The 21,630-nt window shown below is 34.5% G+C and overlaps 1 protein-coding gene across 1 annotated transcript; it reads right to left on the bottom strand.

Annotated features, from left to right (window-relative positions):
- Positions 1 to 2,314: 2,314 nt before the first annotated feature.
- Positions 2,315 to 4,875, bottom strand: LOC108211682 (jasmonate-induced oxygenase 2). Its single transcript, XM_017383345.2, has 3 exons — positions 4,282 to 4,875; positions 3,456 to 3,786; positions 2,315 to 2,714 (listed from the first exon to the last, which is right to left on the bottom strand). Exons 1-3 carry the CDS (start codon positions 4,764 to 4,766, stop codon positions 2,466 to 2,468), a joined length of 1,065 nt encoding a protein of 354 aa, XP_017238834.1. The 5' UTR covers positions 4,767 to 4,875; the 3' UTR covers positions 2,315 to 2,465.
- Positions 4,876 to 21,630: the final 16,755 nt, after the last annotated feature.

Below are 21,630 nucleotides of genomic sequence, written 5' to 3' on the forward strand. Positions count from 1 at the left end.
ATAAATGGGTTTGATCATTATTGTCTTTTTTTATGATTTACTACATTTGGAAAAACATAAACTTTTTGACAAATTCTTAACTTAAATATATTTTGACTGGCTGATTAAATTCATAAACTCTATTTTAATAACTGATTGTAAAAAAAAATTTACCTGAAACATAAAAAGTTTGAAATTTTGAATCAAATATCAACTTGGGCATTTTTTTGGAAATAAACGTATTTGTTTTCACAAAATTGAATCAATAATTAGTACATCAGAAAAAGTGTTACCGTTAAATTTTGAATCAAATCTCAAATGAGTCATTTTTTTTACAATAAATATACTTATTTTTATTAAATAAAATCAATAATTAATACATCACAAATAATTTCGAGAACAATATCAACCCTTTTCTGAGAACTTGACATGCAACGTACATCCCTTGCTAAAATATAATTTACCCATTTATTGCACAATTATAAACAAACTTCACTTGCACATTATCAAGGTCTCAACATAATCTAAGACAATTGTACGAAGAAATGAACGTCCCTGGACTCCTGTACACGCATGAGTAAGCATTTTAACATCCGTAAAAACACATTTTTCAAAGCCTAATTCTTTGATTCATGATAATGCCTCTTTCAAGCTTACCGCTTTCATCTCGCGTTTGCATATCTGCTGAAATTTTTTGTGCTCTAGCTCAAATTTATTTTTATGATAACATCACAAAAATTTGGGTTAGTGAATGTAAAAAGGTTGTGTACTTTGAACCATTAAATACCACATCTCTGTTAATTATTGCATATTTGATTAAAGAATGAGGAATAATTCAATCTTATAAGAATATCTTAAATTATACATATAACTAGAACAAATAACTATAAGAATATATCTGCCCGTTTTGGGAGTCGACGCCCGTAATTAGGGTTCCAGCCACGATTTTCTCCATCTTCTAAATCTTCATCTCTTCACTGATTAAGTCATTTTCGCTCTCTCATCCTCTATTATGTATCTTCTCCACCAAGATCTGTGAGATCTTGTTGAGTATCTTATTATCAAGGTTGTTAATCATACCCATATTTTTGGAATGTTAGTAAGTCATATTTTGAGTTTTGTGTGTTTTCGTATCGTCGTCGGAGGTTTATCTAAAAAGGATTTATACGGTATTCTGGGTGATCTATAAGACTCGCATCAATTCCGAAACGGCGGTGTATATTGCAAAAACTCACATTTTGCAACAAAAATTTGTTCATATGTTGGGAGTATTTGTTGCTCCAATATCAGTTGATATAAATGATAGTTCAGAACAATGGGCTATAGATGATGCTTATTGAAGGTCAATTGCGATGCTACTAATTTCATAATGATGTAGGTTGGATTGCTCGATATGTCATTGTAATACTTTTTAGATGTAACAATTTGAATAATCTATGTGTTAAGCCATGAAAAGAAAACGGCTATTTGTTTAGCTCGTTCTTTGTTTCACAATCAGATTGTAGTTGACAGTTCGAGGATTTGTCCTGGCTGGGTTGCGATGAGTGATTTCTGTTAATAAAATTATTTGTTTGTCAAAAAAAAAAAAACAACAATCTAGATCAACAAGGTTGATATGTCAACCTCTCGTCTGATGATCAAAATACTAGGTACTCTAAAAATTATTTTCAATTTTTTCTTCACATCTTAGTTGGCAGATATTTGATTGGTTCCACGCACATTAACAATGATGAGACTCCTATATCTATATAAACTATCCAATTAAAAATAATCATTTAGGGTTATCAAATATACCTTTTTATAAGTTTTTTAAATAATTTTATCATCTTCTAAAAATAATTGTGAAAATATCTTTCGACTGAATGGAACTTTCATATTTTTACAAAATAATATATTCACAACCAAATCAATGAAATGCAACTAAATATATTCAACCAATATAATTAATACCTGCCCAATATCCTACACTTTAATCTAGTTAAAGAATTTATCTCAAATGGACAATCAACCATTGGAAATGCTCTCATATCATAGAGAGTAATGTTAGGTGCACATAATTAGGTTCAAAAAATTTGTACATAATGACATGATAATCGAGGTGAAATGTTTATTCCAATTAAAATCCACCTCATATTGTCATATACAAAATTTTGTAAATAATTACGTGCACCAAGCATTATCTTATCATAAAATTTATGAGCACATGAAATTAGAACTAATGATTGCATGCTCATAAGACAGCGTGTCATTGCAATAATGGCATTCAGCTTCCTTAGATTTCCTTTTGATCATGGATGCATTAATATTCAACGAACATGCACACAAGAGCGGGAGCTAGAAGAGTTAAATTGTTGTATCTTATATTCTTATTGCTAGAAAATTACTGTATGTGTTTACATTTATGGTGGTCGATCATGTACGTGCAATAATTTACTATACTTCGAAATATACATTATTGTGAAAAATCAATCATCTCAACTAGTCCATCAGTTGCGAGATTTGAGCGAGTCCACCTGAGATTTGCCCTGGGGACCTCTCGTCCTTATGAACAGCCTGTACTCATCAAAACTCATGGCCATGTACATCGCGGGTCTCTCCGATGTGACCAGCTCCTTCACCGGCTCTATCGGCAAATCGCTCTTCGGATTGTAGAAAAATGCGAGGGAGATCCGCTCAATGTTTGAATTCACGATCACTCTGTGCTCTACGCTCTTGTAAATCGCATTGCTTAGAACCTGAGCACCATCATGCACAAAGGTTATAATTAATTATATATTTGTGTGTATATATATATATATATCCAAATGAGAACATGCATAAAAAAAAATTGCAAGCAAAACATCATAATTAAGAGACCAATAATATATTTGATATTTGCGCGGTTCAATTTACCATAGTTTCTTTATTTTGAATATGATGTTAATTACTGAATCCTTTGAGTGTACAATTAAAATTATTATTTTCTAATTTTTCAATAAAAATATATGGTTCGTATTATAAGTCAGAAGACAAAATTTTTTAAAAATAACAATTTAACTAAATGATCAAACGACTTAGAAATATATTTCAAAAAATCACGCGACCTATATTTTTAAAATCTAGGGAGTAGTTCGAAGAAGTACCATATTTAATTTAATATACTTTATCTAGGGTTTAGTATATTAAACTTTGAGATGCATGATCTAGAAAATCTAAGAAAAGGCCACCAGTCCGGCTCTTTAATTATACTTAACTATAAAGGCATAAATGGTTTTTCTCATCCATAAGCTGCGTACCTGAATTTTGACTCCACGAAGCTAGATTCAAAAACGTAAAAGGGGGAAATAAACACGTGAAATAATTCACAAAAAAATATTCGAATAATTTAAATTAAAGTGACCCCTCCATGTGGCCTATGCTTTAGGTTTGTAACTTCATGCCGAACCACTATCCATGAGGAAAATCTTAGACAAAACGAAGTAAGATTAATTAGTTACCTGGATCTGATCACCGATGTTGACAATAAAAGCATGAGGGCTTGGCTTCACTGTGATCCAGCTATCGTTCTTTCGGACTTGAAGTCCGGCAACATGTTGGTCCGGAAGAAGAAAGGTGATCCCTCCGGGATCCGAGTGAGACGAGAGCCCTAAGGTCAAATCAGGCTGGGGACATTTTGGATAAAAATTCACTCTCAAACAAGCTCCAATGTCCTCTCCTCCAAAAGCATTTTGAAGATGATTCTCGCTCAATCCGAGATTTATAGATAAAACCTTCATTAGTTCACCACCGAATTTCACTACTTGCCTCGAGTACTCGGCAACCACTTCCCTACAATAATCACAATATCTTATATCATTCTTGATTATTCACATCATTTCCATAGATTTTGTGAAACTTAATTTATTATAAGCCTGAGACGAATCTCAACCTTATCACACTTATTAATCAACGCACAATTTTCTTAAAAAAACTGACGTCAATAACTCAACGTGTATATCTGATCTTATCGCACTTATTATAATCAGTGTGAACATTCGTCTCAACCTTATCACACTTATTAATTAACACACTCTCCTCCCACAATTGACGTGGATAACTCAACGTGTATACACAACACTAATAATAATTTATTAAATCAGTTGATTGCAACTACAATCAGTTGGCCAAGTCGTTAGATACATACATTAATACACAGCCAACATACTATAATAATTTCTTTAGAAGCATGCCATGAAATGATCAATATTAATATTCATATACTTTTGTATGCATGTGCGCGCGCGGCTGCGTGTAATTAAATACGAAAAATACAGTATTAATTACCTTAGGGATGGCGGAAGAGCAGGCCATTTGTTTTGATCCAGCAAACAACAAGGCAAGCAGTGAAGATAGTAATAATCACTCCAATCAAGAATTGCACCCTTTTGAACGCCGAGTCTGCTTCCGTACCCTTCATACGTGCTCGGCGAATTCGCATACGATTGCTTAATTTCCATTGGCTGATGAAAAAACTCCCTCCACACTTGTTGCGCTTGGTCCATGAGCTGAGGGCTCACGCCGTGATTCACCGCTTGGAAAAATCCCCAATCTCGGCAGGCGTCCGAGATTTGGGCTAGAGTCTTTATTCGGCTGTCTCCGTGAAGACCCGAGAAATCGATGATTGGGATATTTACGTTCGAGGTGGAGGAGGAATCGGAGGGCCTATCGGATGGTGGCTTGACGTAGCGAGGCGGGATCGAAGTGGCTCCACCATCCGATAGGGATTGGACACGGACAATTGGCTCAGGCCAACCTTTGCCACAACTCATGATGTTTTAGCATATGTAAGTTACTAGGAAGTGGGTTAATAATATATATAGAGGAAGATGTGAGGATAATATAATTGAGGTTGCAATAATAAGGACCGGAAGGCTTTCGAAGTGGTAGTTAAAAAGGATTTAAAAGTAGCAAAGTGGCTTAGCCTTTAGCTTGGGTGGTGTGTTTTGGATGTGAAAAGGACGTGAATGTGAATGAGAACGTGTATTGTATGAGGTATTTTTTAACAAGTTAATTTGGAAGCAAAACAAGAATTTGTCTATTGTTGCTTTTTATATATGCGTATAATAGGCACACACATAGTCACATTGAGACTGCTATGCATTTGTTTATCTGTTAAATTTATCGTTTTGTGTTGGCATGTCATGTATACATTTAAAGGATGGAAGGAAAATGTTAGGAGTAATATAGATATAGAAAGACCATTGACAAAAATAGATAGTATCACAGGAGTGGTTGGTTCTCAGTCCTCGCCACGAGCTTCATTAATGTGTAAGTTTATGACTCGAGAATTATTAGGCAGGGCCAAGTAAATTACTCGGGAAACATTACAAATATCACCCATAATCAAATAAATATAATAAGGAGAATCAACCGTTTTTATTTTTCATACTTAGAAAATCTGCTTATGTCACCCGTTACTCATCGATTATTGATAACCAATTATAAATATAATGACGTAAATGATGAAAGGAATTGTATGAGGATGATAAGTAGTTGCCGGTAAAGGTCGGTCAAATCGGTATTAAGTAATTGCCGGTAAAGGTTGTCCAAACATGTATTCCGGATGTCTTCCATACCAGATATATCTTTCCAAAACAATCTTCAAAAAAAATATCTTGAAGAGTCTCCCAAACTGAAGGATATTATAAAGTAGGGCAAATTGATTTGACTATCTTGTATCTCAATTTATACTGGGTTCAAAAATATGGTATAATCATCTGGCGGAAAAATTGAACTCAGATAAATTATGATTTGGTACTCGAATATAACACATGCTCATATTCGATCCGAACTTGTATATAGATTAAATTTTTAAACAACTACAATTTTTAGTAAATAGTCATCTTTTAATATATACTATTTAATATCACATTCAAGTCTAAACTTTCTTAAAATATGATTTATTCACCATGATCATGCGTCAGTTATCATCATATATATTCAATAAATTACACACAAACATATATAAACAAAAAGTTTAATTCATAATTGTGTGTGTGTCTATTTATATATATTTTTTTTTTCCCGTAATCACTATGTGTGTAAACTATAATATTTTTTTACACTATATGATAATTATTTTAATAGTTGAAATAAAAATGACATTTAATGTTGATGGATAATACTAGGGTCTACTGGGTGAATCATAAATTAGGGGTGTGCAATAACCGAACCGTGTATTTCGGTTCGGTTTGGTTTTTAGGTAGAAACCGTGACCGGACCGTTTAGAAAGGTTTTTTCCGGTTCGGTTAACCGTTTGTCTTTTTCGATTTTTTCCGGTTTTTAGTATACAAATTTAATACTATTATTAATTTTAGAAAAATATTTATATACTTATAATATCAATTTCTCTTACTAAACTATATATTTAATATATTGTAGCACATATATATAATATGTTATATATAATAATATATAATAAATATTATATTTTTATTATATATTATATAAACGGTTCGGTTTTTGGGGTAAAACCGTAACCGTATATCGGTTTCTGTCGGTTAAGGTTTTTTTCCGTTACGGTTTTTTTCGGTTTGGTTTTTCAGTTTTTCGGCTCGGTTTTGGTTTTTCGCTTTTTTTGCTCACCCCTATCATAAATGTTCGCTTCTTCTTTTCGTCGTAACTCAAGGGAACGGTTGACTCCGTTGTTGTGCTACAGGATTGTGTCCCGCTACCACTCTACCGAGGTTGGAACCGGGGTTCTACCACAAACAGGCCAACATTTGGTTAAGTAACTAGGATTCAGAGTCATTCTTACGAGTCCAAAGCCGATTTGCTTGAGGTGCTTAACTCTTTAATTTCCATCCATTACGAAGTCTCCGAAAAAAACACGGTACTGGCTCATATTCGGTTTAGATCCGACCTTCTAATATTTGGATCATTTTATATCTGAATAAAATGATTCCGAACCCAAATCTGAATATTAAAAAAAAAGAAAAATCTGATACTTAAATATAGGGATGTCCGGTATTCCAAAGATTTTTCAAACAATTCTCGGAGGGTCTCCTAATGTATACTGAGGAGTGTACTCTAAATTACTCCCTCCGATTCTTTTTACTTTTCCCCTTTCATATGTCAGCACTATTCATGACATGAGACAAATTACTTATTTACGTCTAATCTATAAGACTAAATATAGTCATGAGTGGTCTTGTTGGATTCATATTTACGAGTACCTTAATACGGTGAAATATTTATATATAATATTAATACGAAATTAAAGATATTAATGATTAAAAATATATATTGGCAAGCGTGACAAGGGCAAACATGAAAAATATTTAAAGACGGAGGGAGTAGTAATATCTCAGAAGGTTCCCAGTCTATGCCACCCTAAAGGCAGCGCAAATATATTCCTTAGGTTCTTTTACAACAATACTATAAAAATAGTTTTCAAGTTATATTCTGAAAGGTACTCCGAAACATTATAATGGAGGTTTTTTTCAATAATTTACCGGAAATACAAGCTACTAAGAGCATCTCCAATGGATCAGCTCTTAAACAAACTCTTATTCTTAAATTTAAAGAGTAAAATCAAAAAATAGTGCTTCAATGGGCTTGTAGAAGCTCTTTAAAAATTTAAGAGTTTATCATCTCTCATCTCTTTTAAAGAACATCTAGTAGCTCTTAACTTCTTATTCATCAATATTATATTAGATTTTCTCTCATTTCACATCCAACCTTTTTCTTTCTTTTCACTTTTCTCTCTTATTTATATGAATAAAATATGAATTGAGTGTAGGTTTAAACAGAAGCATTGGAGTTGTTATTCTTTTCAATATCTTAACTCATTAGACATATTATGTTATATTTCAAAAAATGATTTAAGAAGATGGCTGGAGATACTCTAACACAAGGACTCTAACCTGCGGCTTTAAACTTCACCCTCTTAAGGACAAATTGAGAGGCACGATATACAATGGGCGCCATTTCTTTTATCTCTACTGTGGAGAAATATCTGAAAAAAGCAGGGATATCTATTGCTCTTCATAGCAAATAATAACAACAAAAACATCCATTTGGTCATCATAATAAGTAACAAAAACATCTTTTTGATCTTCATAATATAATCATCCCACAATTACAAAACAAATTCGCTTCTAACTTTTAGGGATCTTTAAAAAAATTACGTACCCTCAATTACTTGGGACTTTTAACATAAAATTATTGCACCTTACTCCCAAAGTCTTTAAAAGAGAGGAAAAAAAGTGAATGATGAACTAAGAGTGAACACTTGTAAAACTAACATTTTCATTTATTTTACATTCCTAATAACGAGTAAAAGTATTTTATATTTCCTACTTTCCGCTCTTTCTCCATTTTCAAAATCTGGTAGCAGCACTTTAAAGTTTAAACACACTCTGCTGTTAACCTAGTACTTAACCTAAGACCTAGTAGTGCTCCTTTAATATGTGTGCAGTGACATCTAATAATGACGTCTTTACCCGGCCCGAATTGGGTGCACTGCATGTCGACATGTTCTTGAGAAAATATTCTTTGTGTCCCAACAATTTAAAGTGTGTAGAAAATATAATTTCATAGTTTATTTTTATAATTTTCTTTTTTTATAAAAATTTAATTAAATTTTATTCATAAAAAAATGTTTAAATTAATTTACCGAAAAAGAAGTTTATTCCGAGAAATAGTGAAAAGGAGGTTTTATAATTTAATTTAGAACATTGTATGTAAAATTATACATGCAAATCATCCGTTTATGAAAGTCCTACCAACCAATCATGCATAGGAATATTTATTTGAATGGGAATATTTAGTCACGGGGTTTCTATGTATGCATAAATCATCACTATTTATGATATTAGAGCAAATAAATATTCACCATCTAAACAAATAATAGTTGTTAGCGTGTGTGTCGATAGACTTAATACACAATGTGAATTTGATTGGTCAAATTTGTTAAAATACTCCTTCCGCGCCTCTGAATTCTTACATAAGAAGACATAAAGGATTTTAACTTTATTATTAGATATAAAATGTTTAATTTTTTTTCGTCTTTTTCTAAATAACAGTTTAATGTTTATAATTTTATAACAAAATTTAAAAAAATAAATAATAAAACTGTATATGTTATTTTATAAATTCTTAAAATATCTGCCAAAATTGAAAAGGACGACGAGATTAAATATATAAAATTTTGGATGGATTAAATGATTGCATACAAATTTACTTTTCGGGTTCTTATTATGATAGAGCATCTCCAATTAAGCTCTTAAATCACTCTTTAAAATATAATATTATTTGTGACTCCTAGTGAGTTAAGACATTGAAAAAGATGATAACTCCGATCTTCTTATTTATACTTGCTCTTTTATTCATATAAATGAGAGGGAAAAATAAAAACAAAAAAAAATGTTGGAATAAAGTTGGAGTAAAACTAATATTATATTCACAAATAAAAGTTAAGAGTTAGTAGATGTTCTTTACAAAAGAGAAGAAATGACAGATTTCTTAAATTATTAAACTGTTTCTAAAAACTCATTGAATCTCTCATTTTTATCTTGACTCTTTAAATTTGAAGTTAATAGCTTGTTGAGAGAATACCTCGGAAATGCTCTAACTACATGAAACTGAGATTTTACTATATACAAGTACATAACAGCCGGAATAGTGTAACCTTATCGCAAGGGCTAAACATCTACATACTTTAGTGTAATCTGTCGTTTGTTGCAAGTGGTTGTCTTCGGATAAAACATAAAGTACAATATCCAGTTGGCCGTTGGGATAGAGTTTTTCTTAAAAAATCACTGCAACTGGGGTGGACTTATATGAATTATGCAATGTTATTTTGCGCTGCAACAGTGTCACACATACGCAAGTACAGTAGTTTCTTAAATTTGAAGGCGACAAAATGTATTAAATTATACTTATCATTTCAGCCTAAAAAGGACGACTCTAGAAGATATGTTTAATATATTTTGTACACCAAAATTTTTCCGATTACAATCTAAATCGAAATTATTATTTTAGTTATTACTGAAAACCAAAACTAATAACCGAAATTCAAAAAAGTATCTAATACATTTGAGTGTTGCGATGTTCACCGATACAAATTCTGAGCAGAGAATCTAAAGCAATACAAATGCAAAACCCATATATAGAAACTTAATTAAAAAATAAAACACTGTAATGCTAAACAGAGCATACCTGAAATAAAATTGTAATAAAATCTTGAGTCGGGGCTTGAATAAGTGAATGTATTAAGTGGCCGTTTGGCTGGACTTAAAAAAGTGATTTATTGCTTAAAGTAAAGAAGTGGATTAAAAATGAGAAGTTGGTTTGGACTTATAAGCTATTGTAAGTGTTTGAATACCGTGACTTATAATTTTTAAATGTTTGGATAACTTAACCTATAAGTTGGTATAGTTTCGTAGTTTTGTAATATAATTATTTGATATTTACGAAATAAATTGAGAAAAGTTGATGAAAATATTAGATTAGATTAATATTTATATAATATAAAAAATGGTTCTTGGTTTGCTTTCACTACAAGAAAACTGTTAATAAACATCACACATTAGACATCGGTCACTTTGGCCACAGATGTCTAAAGCATAATAGACATCATCCCTTTTTTATTCGATGTCCTTATAGTTTTAACACATCGCAGATTTTAAAACCGATGTTTTAAGTTTAATCATTAAAATTAAGCGCGCGGCCTCCCAATTGTTTTCCCCCTTTAGTCAAATATTCCCTCCTTTTGTCAAAATATCACTCTCTCCTTAATGCTTTTTGTTTCCGTGTAACATACATTCAGAAAAACAACATAAAAACTAAAAACTAAAAGCAAGAAAATTACTCTCCCTCTCTCGACTCTCTCTCGCTCGACACCTCTCTCTCGACTCTCTCAAGTTCAAACGCCGCCGTCTCTCTCCACCTCCTCCGCTCTCAGCTCTCAGCTCCGCTCACCACCTCCGCTCTCAGCTCTCTCTCACTACTCACAACCTCCGCTCTAAACTCTCTCCTCGCCTCTCAGCTTCGCTCCGCTCAGCTCTCTCCGCCGCTCTCTATGCTTTCTCCGCTCAGCCCTCTCTCTATTTCAGTTAGGTTTGTCTCTTCTCTTCTGCTTATAAATCGAGGCCATAGTTTTGTAAATCAAAATCCGAGTTCTTAAAATTAGGGGTTTTATGAAATTGAAACCCTAATTTTGTTATTTGTTTTGTTGATTGTTACTGGGTTCTGGTTGTGGCTTTATTTAAGCTAATTGGTATTTATTTTTTGAATTTATTTATATTGTCTGAAACCCTAGTTCTTCACTGCTATGTGCTGGGTAGATCTAGTGAGTATTGGTTGAGTTGTTTTTTGAGTGAGCATTTGGTGTGGAATGTTCTCATGTTTAGTTTAATTTTATGCTGCTGTTGTTCAGGGGCTAAAAAGGATTCTGGAAGAGTAGTTTTTCTGTTAAACATATGGATTCTGCAGACCTGGGTTATGTTCTGTTGCAGATGAGTCAGGCTGCTGTATTCCGGGTCTTTCTAATGTTTATTAGTTTTCTCTACTGTATTTTTATATGTGCTGTTGTTTACAATTGGTGAAGGTCCGGCCAAATCTGAGTATTGTGGGTGGTTTGACCTTTACATTGTTATGCAGAGTTGAATTTTATCTGGTGCTGTCATATGTTAATTAATGATGATATCTTCTGATTTCAGTTGCATAATTATGCGAAGAGGTGGTATTATTTCAGAATTCCTAAGAGTAGCGACTTTGGTTTTAGTTTGTTTTACTTCGGTACAGAATTTGGTGGTCTGTGCTTAATTTTTCCTAATGTTCCATTTTGTGATGCACAATAGAACAGAACTGCATTGTAATTCTTAAGGATACATTATAAAGTTTTTGTCATGATTATAGATTTAATAACTGATTACATTGTAAATTTTTCCACAAATGAATGTTCAGTCTGAGGTTTGATACATTTAGTTGCTGCCAATAAGAGGTGAGGTATTATTAATGTTTTTCTTTCTAGACAATAAGAGTCACTTGTAATTAGTTGCTGCCTTTGAATTGTTGGAACAGGCTTTAAATGCTTTAAAGGTGCTCTGTGCGGCTGAACTCGAGGGACTTCATGGCCAGCAGCCCGAACTGTTGAGAATATCAATCCTTGATAAACAATCTGATATCCACCAACCTTCAGAATGGAATAGGTCAACTGATGAGGATATAGTCCATATCACCACTGTCCGTCCACAACATGTTTAACTCAAAAGGTTAGAATGTTTTCTTCAAACATATATGATGTTGAACTGTGCTGATACACATTGGTCTACCGTTAAGAATTTAGTTACCTATAAATGAGTATTCGGAGGCCATATTTTATGAGCCTTTTGTATACTGGGAACATGTTGGATGGGCTATCTGTCCAGTATTGATTAATCATTGCACTGAATGATCAAAGTAATTGACATTCAGTTCTCGATCTTTCTAAATGATGCATACAACTTGTATCAACAAAAAAGAAGAATAAATGGTTATATTAAGATGAAACTTGCAAGCATCCCAAGTGTAAGGCAGTTTTTTTGTGTTTGCATGCAAAGTTTGCTGTACTTGCGAAAGATTGAGATAGTCTCTGGCATATGAAAGTTCACAAGGATCATAAACACCATTGTGTTTAGTCTTCCTTGATGCATTAGAGGAATGAGAGCAAACAGGACCATAGATATTGTAAAAATCTATATTCCCCTCTTCCTCATCAACTTTAGATTGCAAGGCATTACATTTTGATCTGTTATATTTTTCCATAATATAAGATTGACTGGATTTCTAATGGACTAACTATATACAATTAAAATTTTTAAACAAATTCTTCACCGCAAAATGGTGCAGAACTTATATTCTCACAACTTCCCTACTTAAGTTTGACATCTTACATTTCCATGTTAAGCTTTATAACAGGTTCTCCATGTACTTATGCTCTTGTTTGCGTTTTGATCAATTAGAATGGAGACTAATGAATGGAATATTTTTGTCACAGCTTCTTCCTAACACAACATAGCCAGGCCACCAGGAACCATAATTTTGAAATCAAGAGTGTTCTTCGCCGACGCATCTTGTTATTAGATAAGAGTTGGGGCATTTTTTGGATTTGTACGATCAAGTTCTACTGTCAGTAATTTTTTTAAATTACTGTGTCTTAATAGTTTGGTATATATTGGCCGAGTCATGTAGTAATTAACATTGCTCGATTTATATATATGATTTTGCGGATTGAATTTATAGATTGTATTGTTGGTTTTGCAAATACCTCTAGTTATATGGTTTGTTCTTCGGATTGAAGATGAAGGATGAGTTTGTTGAATGACAATTATAATAGCAAAACTGGTGTCTAAAAACATATATACATCAATTATACTGCAGCAAAACTGATGTCTAAAAAACCCGATATACATCAGTTTTATTGTTCATAAACTGATGTCTAAAACAAAAATATACATCACTATTTTGTGTAAAAATTCATGTCTAAAACATGAATACAAATCAGTTTTTTCGAGTGCAAACTGATGCCTCAAACTAAATAGACATCGGGGAGAAGTGATGTCTAAGAAATTAATACAAATCATTTTTGGTTTAATCACTGATGTCTAAGGCTTTAACTACTTAGTGCAGTTATATGTTTAAAGGCATAGAATGCAAGTAATTTTGGTATAAATTTAATTATGTCTAATAAATTTTATAAAAAATAGTGGCATAGACATCTTAATTTAAGTTAAAAACGATGTGTAAATTTGATAAAGACATCAATTTCTGGGCGATGTCTAGAATAGACATCACCGACATCAACATCGGTCGAAAAAAAGAAAGAAATCAGCCAAAAACTGATGTCTATTAGCTTTTTTCTTGTAGTGTTTCTCTCATATTTTATTATAAGTTTCATTTATTTATTTCTTAAGATTATATTACAAATATAATTTAGGAATGAATGAAAAGATTTAACCAAATTTCGATTATTATAACTTATTCGTAATCAATAATCTAAATAAGTGAAATTATGATTCGAAACTATATATTGTAATGGACTACAATGTCTCACATTTAAATATTTAAGTGATCTATAAGTGTGTTTAAGAATTTATATAAATATTATTATATAATATTAATATATTCGAGTATTTTATAAAATTGAATACATCAGCTTAATCTTTATATTCAATAGATGGAGATAACTGTTATTTTACACCAACTATGAGAAAGATTGTAGAAGGGGGGGGTTGAATACAATCTTTTACAAATTTAAAAGATTCAAGAATAATACACTAAGAACACACTAAACAGAAAAACACCAAGTATTAAAAATACGGGTGGATTGAATGATCCACCCGTGAGATTTTATGTAGAAGAATCTGTGGATTGTTTTACAATTCGCACAGCTGCTGGTTCATCACTCAAAGCAAGTTCTAACTCTCAGATTTTTCTCTCAAGTAATTGAACAAGTTCAACTGATGCTACTAACTTGGTTATATACTCCAAGTTTTACAAAGCTTTTAGCTAGATTACAAAATGCACTCTAATCTAAAAACAATGCTGCACAACTTTGTCTTATGCATGCTTTCTGAGATGTCTTCATCTTTGACCATCATCTTGATTTGATCCAGATTGCACTGCATGAGATAAGTATGTTTCTGCTTCTTCTTTATTTTCCTAATTAGGCTTCCATGTCTATTTTAGTGTAATTCGATCCATGTGATTTGTCAGACTTAAGCTCTAGTCACTTTCAACTGCTCTTTGCTTCATCAGTTGAAGGTTCTGGTTGCTTTCAACTGCTATTGACTTTATCAGTTGAATGCCTGGCTCATCAGTTGAATGAATTACAGACTCCATCAGTTGAATGCTGTTCCAGTCTCATCAGTTGAATTCCTCAGCATTATCCGTTGACCACTTTGTCTTCAGTTGAATGCTTGATCTTCATCAGTTGAAACATCATCCAGTCTTTATCAGTTGAACAGTTACATCTCATCAGTTGAATATCCTTCACTTAGATAAAATTACATGGCATTGGATATTTACAATTAGCCATCCTATTCTACCCATCCGTTGATAATTCCCAAAGACAAGAAATGTAACAATTACAACTGAAATTTGATAAAGATTCTAAGTAAGACATGTTACAAAAATGTTTATGTTATCATCAAAAATTATTGATTCCTAACAATCTCCCCCAATTTATGACTGGAGAAGATGCAGACATAAATTCTACACTTGATGATAACAAAACATTAATAAAATAAAATGCAGAATTTAAATACAAGAGTTAGAAAAGATTACAGATGATTATGCTCCTCTAGACTGAGCAGTTACTTGTTCCTAGAATATCTTCTTCTTCTGGACTTAAGTTTTTCTTCAAGAAAATTAATCTGCTTCTGAAAGATCCTGTAGAACCATTCTTCATCACTATCCTGTCTGTTGAGCTTGGATTGGAGAGTCTTCAGAGTATTCAAGCTAGCAACCTTGAGTTGATCTTTAGGTCTGAAAAATCTCCTAACACCTTGATTGTCCCTAAATTCCATGACTGGAGTAGGTTCATGATGAATTTTCTTTCCAGTGTAGGGAATTTTCAGCCTTCTTTGTAGACTAGCATCTGAATTCCATTCCTTCCTGATCTCAAGGATTCTCTTTAATACCATTTGCTTTGCAGGTGGTGTAAATCCTCCAGTCCTCTTCATAGATCCATATATTTTTGTTAGAGAACTGAATCCCTCAGAATTCAGAACTCTGTGAAGAGGCCAGATGACATCACCCTTGTTTTTGTAAGAGAATACCAATCTTTCAGGTAACTTTGAAGTTGCTTCTATTCCCCTTACTTCTTGAAGATCATCCAGCTCCAGATCCAACTCAGAAATTTCTTCAATGTTAGCAATGATGAGATAGTCATCAGGGTTCTCAGGTTCTTTTGGAGGTTTGGGAGGGTTAGCCATCCTTTTAGCCACAGATTTGACTTTCTTCTTTGGCTTGGAAGATTCTTGGACAAGAAAAGCTGGAATTGGAATATCTTCCAAGTCAATTGGCTCCTCCTTTGGCATTATTGGCTCATCATGGAAGTTGACATCTGGATGTACTACTGTGGTATCCTTGATTGGAGAAGAAGGCTTTGAGATAGGCTTTTCTGGCACTTCTTCTCTTCTCTTGGCTGCCTCAGGCATCTTAGTTTTAGATTTGACTCTCTTTTTCTTGGGAGAAGATTCAAGAGGCAATCCTTTCTCATTTAAAGACTCAGCTGCCAACTCCTCTTCCAGCTCAATAGCATACCTTTCATCCACCTCTATTTGGTTCAAAGAGAGTTGGGATTCAAACTCCTCTTTTTCACATACTCTGGCCACCTCTTCAGCTTTTGCAAATGAGTAGTGAGGATGGCCAGTTCCAATAAACAGCTTCTGGCCTTCTCTGTGGATGATGGCAAAATGAGCCTTTAAGGCCACATCTGCACAATCTTTATAACTTTTGATTTCTTGGCCCAAAAGCTTGTATTCATTTTTGTCAGGCCTGGCTAGAGGAAAGTAGATTGAGCTTGAGTCTTTTCCAGGCCTGGAGTAACCACAATTGTTTGGAAACAGAATTGGCTTGAACTCATTTAAAAATGATGGCTCACCCTTTTCTGTCTTGGAGGGAATAACAATCTCAGGTGTAATTACCCTGAGAATTGTGGTTGTGGTTGGAAAAGAGATTTGAGCTGTGGTGGCTGTAGAAGATGTAGATGATTTCTTGCCCAGTTGAGCCACTCTCTTTGCAATGGAGTCCAATTCTTTCATCCTTTCAATCTTTTGCTTTTCCCTTTCAGTGTGGAAAGGAGGAGGAATTTGACTGATTAATTCTGCAGGAGTTGGTAATTCTTTCTCCCCCTTTTTGTTAGCAGCAAGTGTAAGGGATGGACTTGGAAGAGAAGCACCAGAGGCAAGAAGAAGATGTTGAAGGAGTCCAGTCTGAATTCTTTGATGCTGCAACATCTCATCCATTCTAGAGTTTAAGATATAGACATTGCCTTCCAGAGCTTCTACTTGCTTTTCCAATTGCAGTTGTTTTTGCTCAGAACCAGAAAGAGCTGATTTGACCTGAGCTGGAAGCTTTTCATCAATTTGTTTGGTCAGATCAGTCTTAACAGAGGCAATGAGAGAATTGAGATGCTCTATCTCTTTCTGAAAGTGGAGAGATTGATATTTGTGAAGCTTGAGGTTTTCCAGAGCTTGACTGGCAATGGTGGCAGAGATGGCTTGAGAGGAGGATGAGCTTCCAGGTTGTGATTGAAGAAGAGTGGAGGCTTGCCTTTCCAGCTCCATGCTAACAACAATTGCATTGGCAGACTGCATGGAGAGCCATGAAGGTAGAGAAGTTGTAGGTTGTTCACCAAGGGATTCCTCAAGAGCATCATTGAGGTCTTCATCACTATCATCATAATGAAAATCATCTCCAGCATTGGCAGGCAGAGCTGTAAATGCCTCCTTTGCTCTAAGCATAGAAGATGTAGTGTGAATCAGATTAAGGTGCCTCTCAGCTGCTTGATTATCCAATCTGGCAAAATCTTGAATGGAAGACATTCCATGAGTAAAAGTCTCAGGGTCTAGTGAAACACTATCCAATATGGATCTATATTCAGCTTGAATCTCTTGTTCACTAAACCCTTCATTGACACCTGCATTTCTCTCATTATCTCTCTTTTCTTGCATCAAGGGCTCCCCTTGGCTCACCACACAACTCACCTCTCCCTCACTTACCCTTACTAAAGGGTCACTCTTATCCTCTCCTTTTTCCTGGCTAGAAGAAAATGCCAGACTCTCCACACCCTCTCCTTTTGCCAGCTCACTAGGCTGCCTCTCCACTCCATAGCTCACTCCATTCAATCCTAGAAGTGTTTGTGCTACCATGTGATCAACTGCTGTAGAAAGAGGTAAAGTAATTGAAGTAGCAGCAGCTGTCAACTGATGAGAGACATCAGTTGAGACATTAGTAGATGAGGCATTCAACTGATGAGAGCTGTTAAGCAGATCAGTTGAAGGACAAACACTTGTCAACTGATGAGGGAGATCAGTTGAAGAAAATGAAGAAATGGGTTTAGAGGCTGTAATAGTTGAGTCTGTGGTGATTGATTTTAAAGGAAAATCCACAGAACACACTGTCACAGAAGAATGAAATGGAAGAGAAAGATCCAACAAATCATCAAAGTGATGATGATCAATCTCAGAAGGGGGCTTCTCCATGAAATCCAAAGATGGAGAATTTACAAGTGTGGTGTGAATTAATTCCACATCCACAGAAGAGGTTGGAGATTGTGTTTGAGTAGTAGGAATGGTAAGATCATGAATATGGGTAATTGATTGAGATGAAGAAGGGGGCTGTGATTCCACATTTATTGGAGTCACATCAATCTGACTTTGAGAAGTTAAAGGCATAAAGTCCAGAATGGATGCCTGTGTGTGTGCAGAGTGCTTCAGTTTTTCACTTCTTAGCTTCTTTCTCCCATAAGCTTTTATTGGTGAAGAAGTGGTGTCCCTCCCCCTTTTTGACTGTGTCCCTGGTTGAGGACTATTTTCAATAGCAACATCCTTTTGGGAGGATGCTGCTAGGGATGAGTTTAATTCCATATTAACATCTACAGTCTTTTGGGAGACTGCAGAGTGGCCAGGCTGGTCAGCACACACCTTTCCATCCTTATTCTTAGGGTTTCTTTTATGTTCACCCTTTCCCTCCCCCTCACATCCTCCAATCACACTCCCCTCAGGTTTGTGTTTCTTGGATTTTACAACAGATGTCTTTTGGGAGACATCTGAGGTTGGTTTAGAAGACTTGTCTTTAGAAGGTTTTGCCACTTGTGTGGACTGTTGATGGGCCTCTTCAACAGCCCTGATGGCAGAAAGCAAAGAGGGTGAGGGTTGAGAAAGAGTAGTAGGAAAGCCATGTACCTCTTTGTGCTTTCCAGCCTCCATTGTTGGCAGGAACACCACCTCCAAGGAGGGGTATAAGTTCATCCTAAAGAGGTCTTTAAAGACTCTCTTTTCCTGCACAAAACTGGGAAGCTTGGCTTCCTTGTTAGTAATAACTAGCTTATCATTGAGATGATTAGCTAGCATCATAAGAAATCTGACATAATAAATATTCCTAGGTCTATCAGTTTTATCACCTAGTTTCTCCCCAATTTCTTGGATCATCAAACCACCAAAGTTGAAATATTCATTAGTCAGGTACATGTAAAGCATTTGTAAGATCTGGGAAGTAAGGGCATTAAAATTACTAATTTTACCAGAAAATGCTTTAATAAATGCATCACATAAGTAACTCCATTCTCTCCTAAGACCCCTTCTTTCTATTTTACCTAAGGCATCAGTTGGCAAAACATAATTCATGGCATAAAGTAAATTAACCAACTGATTATCACTAGGCAAAGATAAGACAGTATTTTCAGGAATCTTAAAGCATGCTTTCATAACATCAGCATTGACAGAGTGAGTTTTATTATTGACAGAGAAAGTTAGAGTTTCATGCTCACTATTAAACTCTGCAGAGGTCCACATTTCCTCAACTATTTCATGGTAGATGATGGGAGCTTCAGTCATAGCATAAGAGAGCTGGCTTGACTTGATGAACTCCATCATCCTGTGATACTCCTTCTCATCCACAGCTTTAGTATCCACAAATGACGCAAAGTTGTTCTTTTCATAGATAAACCCACTTGGTGCAGTGTACTTCTTCATGGGTGCCATTGTATTAGAGTTTGCTTGTAAATGTGGATTCATCAAGAGGTTTTGTGAAAATATCTGCAATCTGTTCTTCACTTGGAACAAAATGCATTTCAACAGTACCAGCCATCACATGTTCTCTTATGAAGTGATATTTGATGTCAATGTGCTTGGTTCTTGAGTGTTGTACTGGATTTTCAGTTATAGCAATAGCACTGGTGTTGTCACAAAATATTGGGATTTTTGAGAGATTTAATCCATAATCAAATAATTGATTTCTCATCCACAATAATTGTGCACAACAGCTTCCAGCTGCAATGTACTCAGCCTCAGCTGTAGAGGTTGATACAGAATTTTGCTTTTTACTAAACCAAGAAATCAATCTTTCACCAAGAAATTGACAGGTGCCTGTTGTACTTTTTCTATCAATTTTGCATCCTGCAAAATCAGCATCTGAATATCCAATTAGATCAAATCCAGAGTCTTTAGGGTACCAAATACCAAGATTTGGTGTTCCCTTAAGATATCTGAATATTCTTTTTATAGCAATAAGATGTGATTCTTTAGGATCAGATTGAAATCTAGCACAGAGACATGTAGAAAACATAATATCTGGTCTACTAGCTGTCAAATATAAAAGAGAGCCAACCATGCCTCTATAATTAGAGATGTCCACAGATTTCTCATTAGGACTTAACTCTAATTTGGTGGCTGTTGGCATGGGAGTCTTAGCTTCTTTGCAATCCAATAAATCAAACTTTTTAAGTAGATCATAGATGTACTTAGTTTGATTTATGAATATACCTTCCTTTACTTGTTTAACTTGTAAACCAAGAAAGTAGGTGAGCTCTCCCATCATGCTCATTTCATACTGACTTTTCATTAGATTAGCAAACTTCTTGCAAAGTTTCTCATCTGTAGAACCAAAAATTATATCATCTACATAAATTTGGACCAGAATAAAAGCACCATTTACATTTCTGTAAAATAGTGTTTTATCCACAGTTCCTCTGGAAAAATGATTATCTAACAAGAATTGAGACAGAGTGTCATACCATGCCCTAGGTGCTTGCTTTAGTCCATAGAGAGCTTTTAATAAAAAGTAAACATACTCTGGAAATTCTGGATCTTCAAAACCAGGAGGCTGACTGACATATACCTCCTCTTCCAGTTCACCATTTAGAAAAGCACTCTTGACATCCATTTGATAAACTTTAAAGTTTGCATGAGCAGCATAGGCCAGGAAGATTCTTATTGCTTCCAGTCTTGCAACTGGTGCAAAGGTCTCATCAAAATCAATTCCTTCAGATTGAGAGTATCCTTTAGCAACAAGCCTTGCCTTGTTTCTGGTGACAACTCCATTCTCATCCACCTTGTTTCTGAATACCCACCTTGTTCCTACAATTGTTCTGTTTTTAGGTTTGGGTACCAGCTTCCATACATTGTTTCTCTCAAATTGATTTAATTCTTCTTGCATAGCAAGAACCCAATCAGCATCTTTGAGAGCATCTTCTATGACTTTAGGTTCATCCTGTGAAAGGAATGCACTATACAAACACTCATCTTGAGTTGCTCTTCTTGTTTGTACAGATGCATTTGCATCTCCAATAATTAGCTCAAAAGGGTGATCCCTTGTCCACTTTCTTTGCGGTGGAAGTGATTGTCTTGATGATGTGGCTTCATTATTGAAGTTCAGGTTTCCATGTTGGAAAGCTCCCCCTAAATTTGACATCTCATTATTTCCAGACTGATTGAAACTTTGAGATATTCTTTCAACTGATGATCCTTGAGGTGTTTCAACTGATCCTTCCAATGTAGTTTCAACTGATGCTTCAGTTGAGTTTCCAATAGCAGTTGTTTCTTGCACCAGAGAGTCATCAGTTGGAATATTAATTCCAGGATTAATTCCAACATTTTGAATAATGTCATCATCATCATCACTGTCATACAGATCACCTTCACC

Source organism: Daucus carota, chromosome 3 (genome assembly GCF_001625215.2).
Source record: "Daucus carota subsp. sativus chromosome 3, DH1 v3.0, whole genome shotgun sequence".
In the NCBI taxonomy this organism is placed as follows: Eukaryota; Viridiplantae; Streptophyta; class Magnoliopsida; order Apiales; family Apiaceae; genus Daucus; species Daucus carota.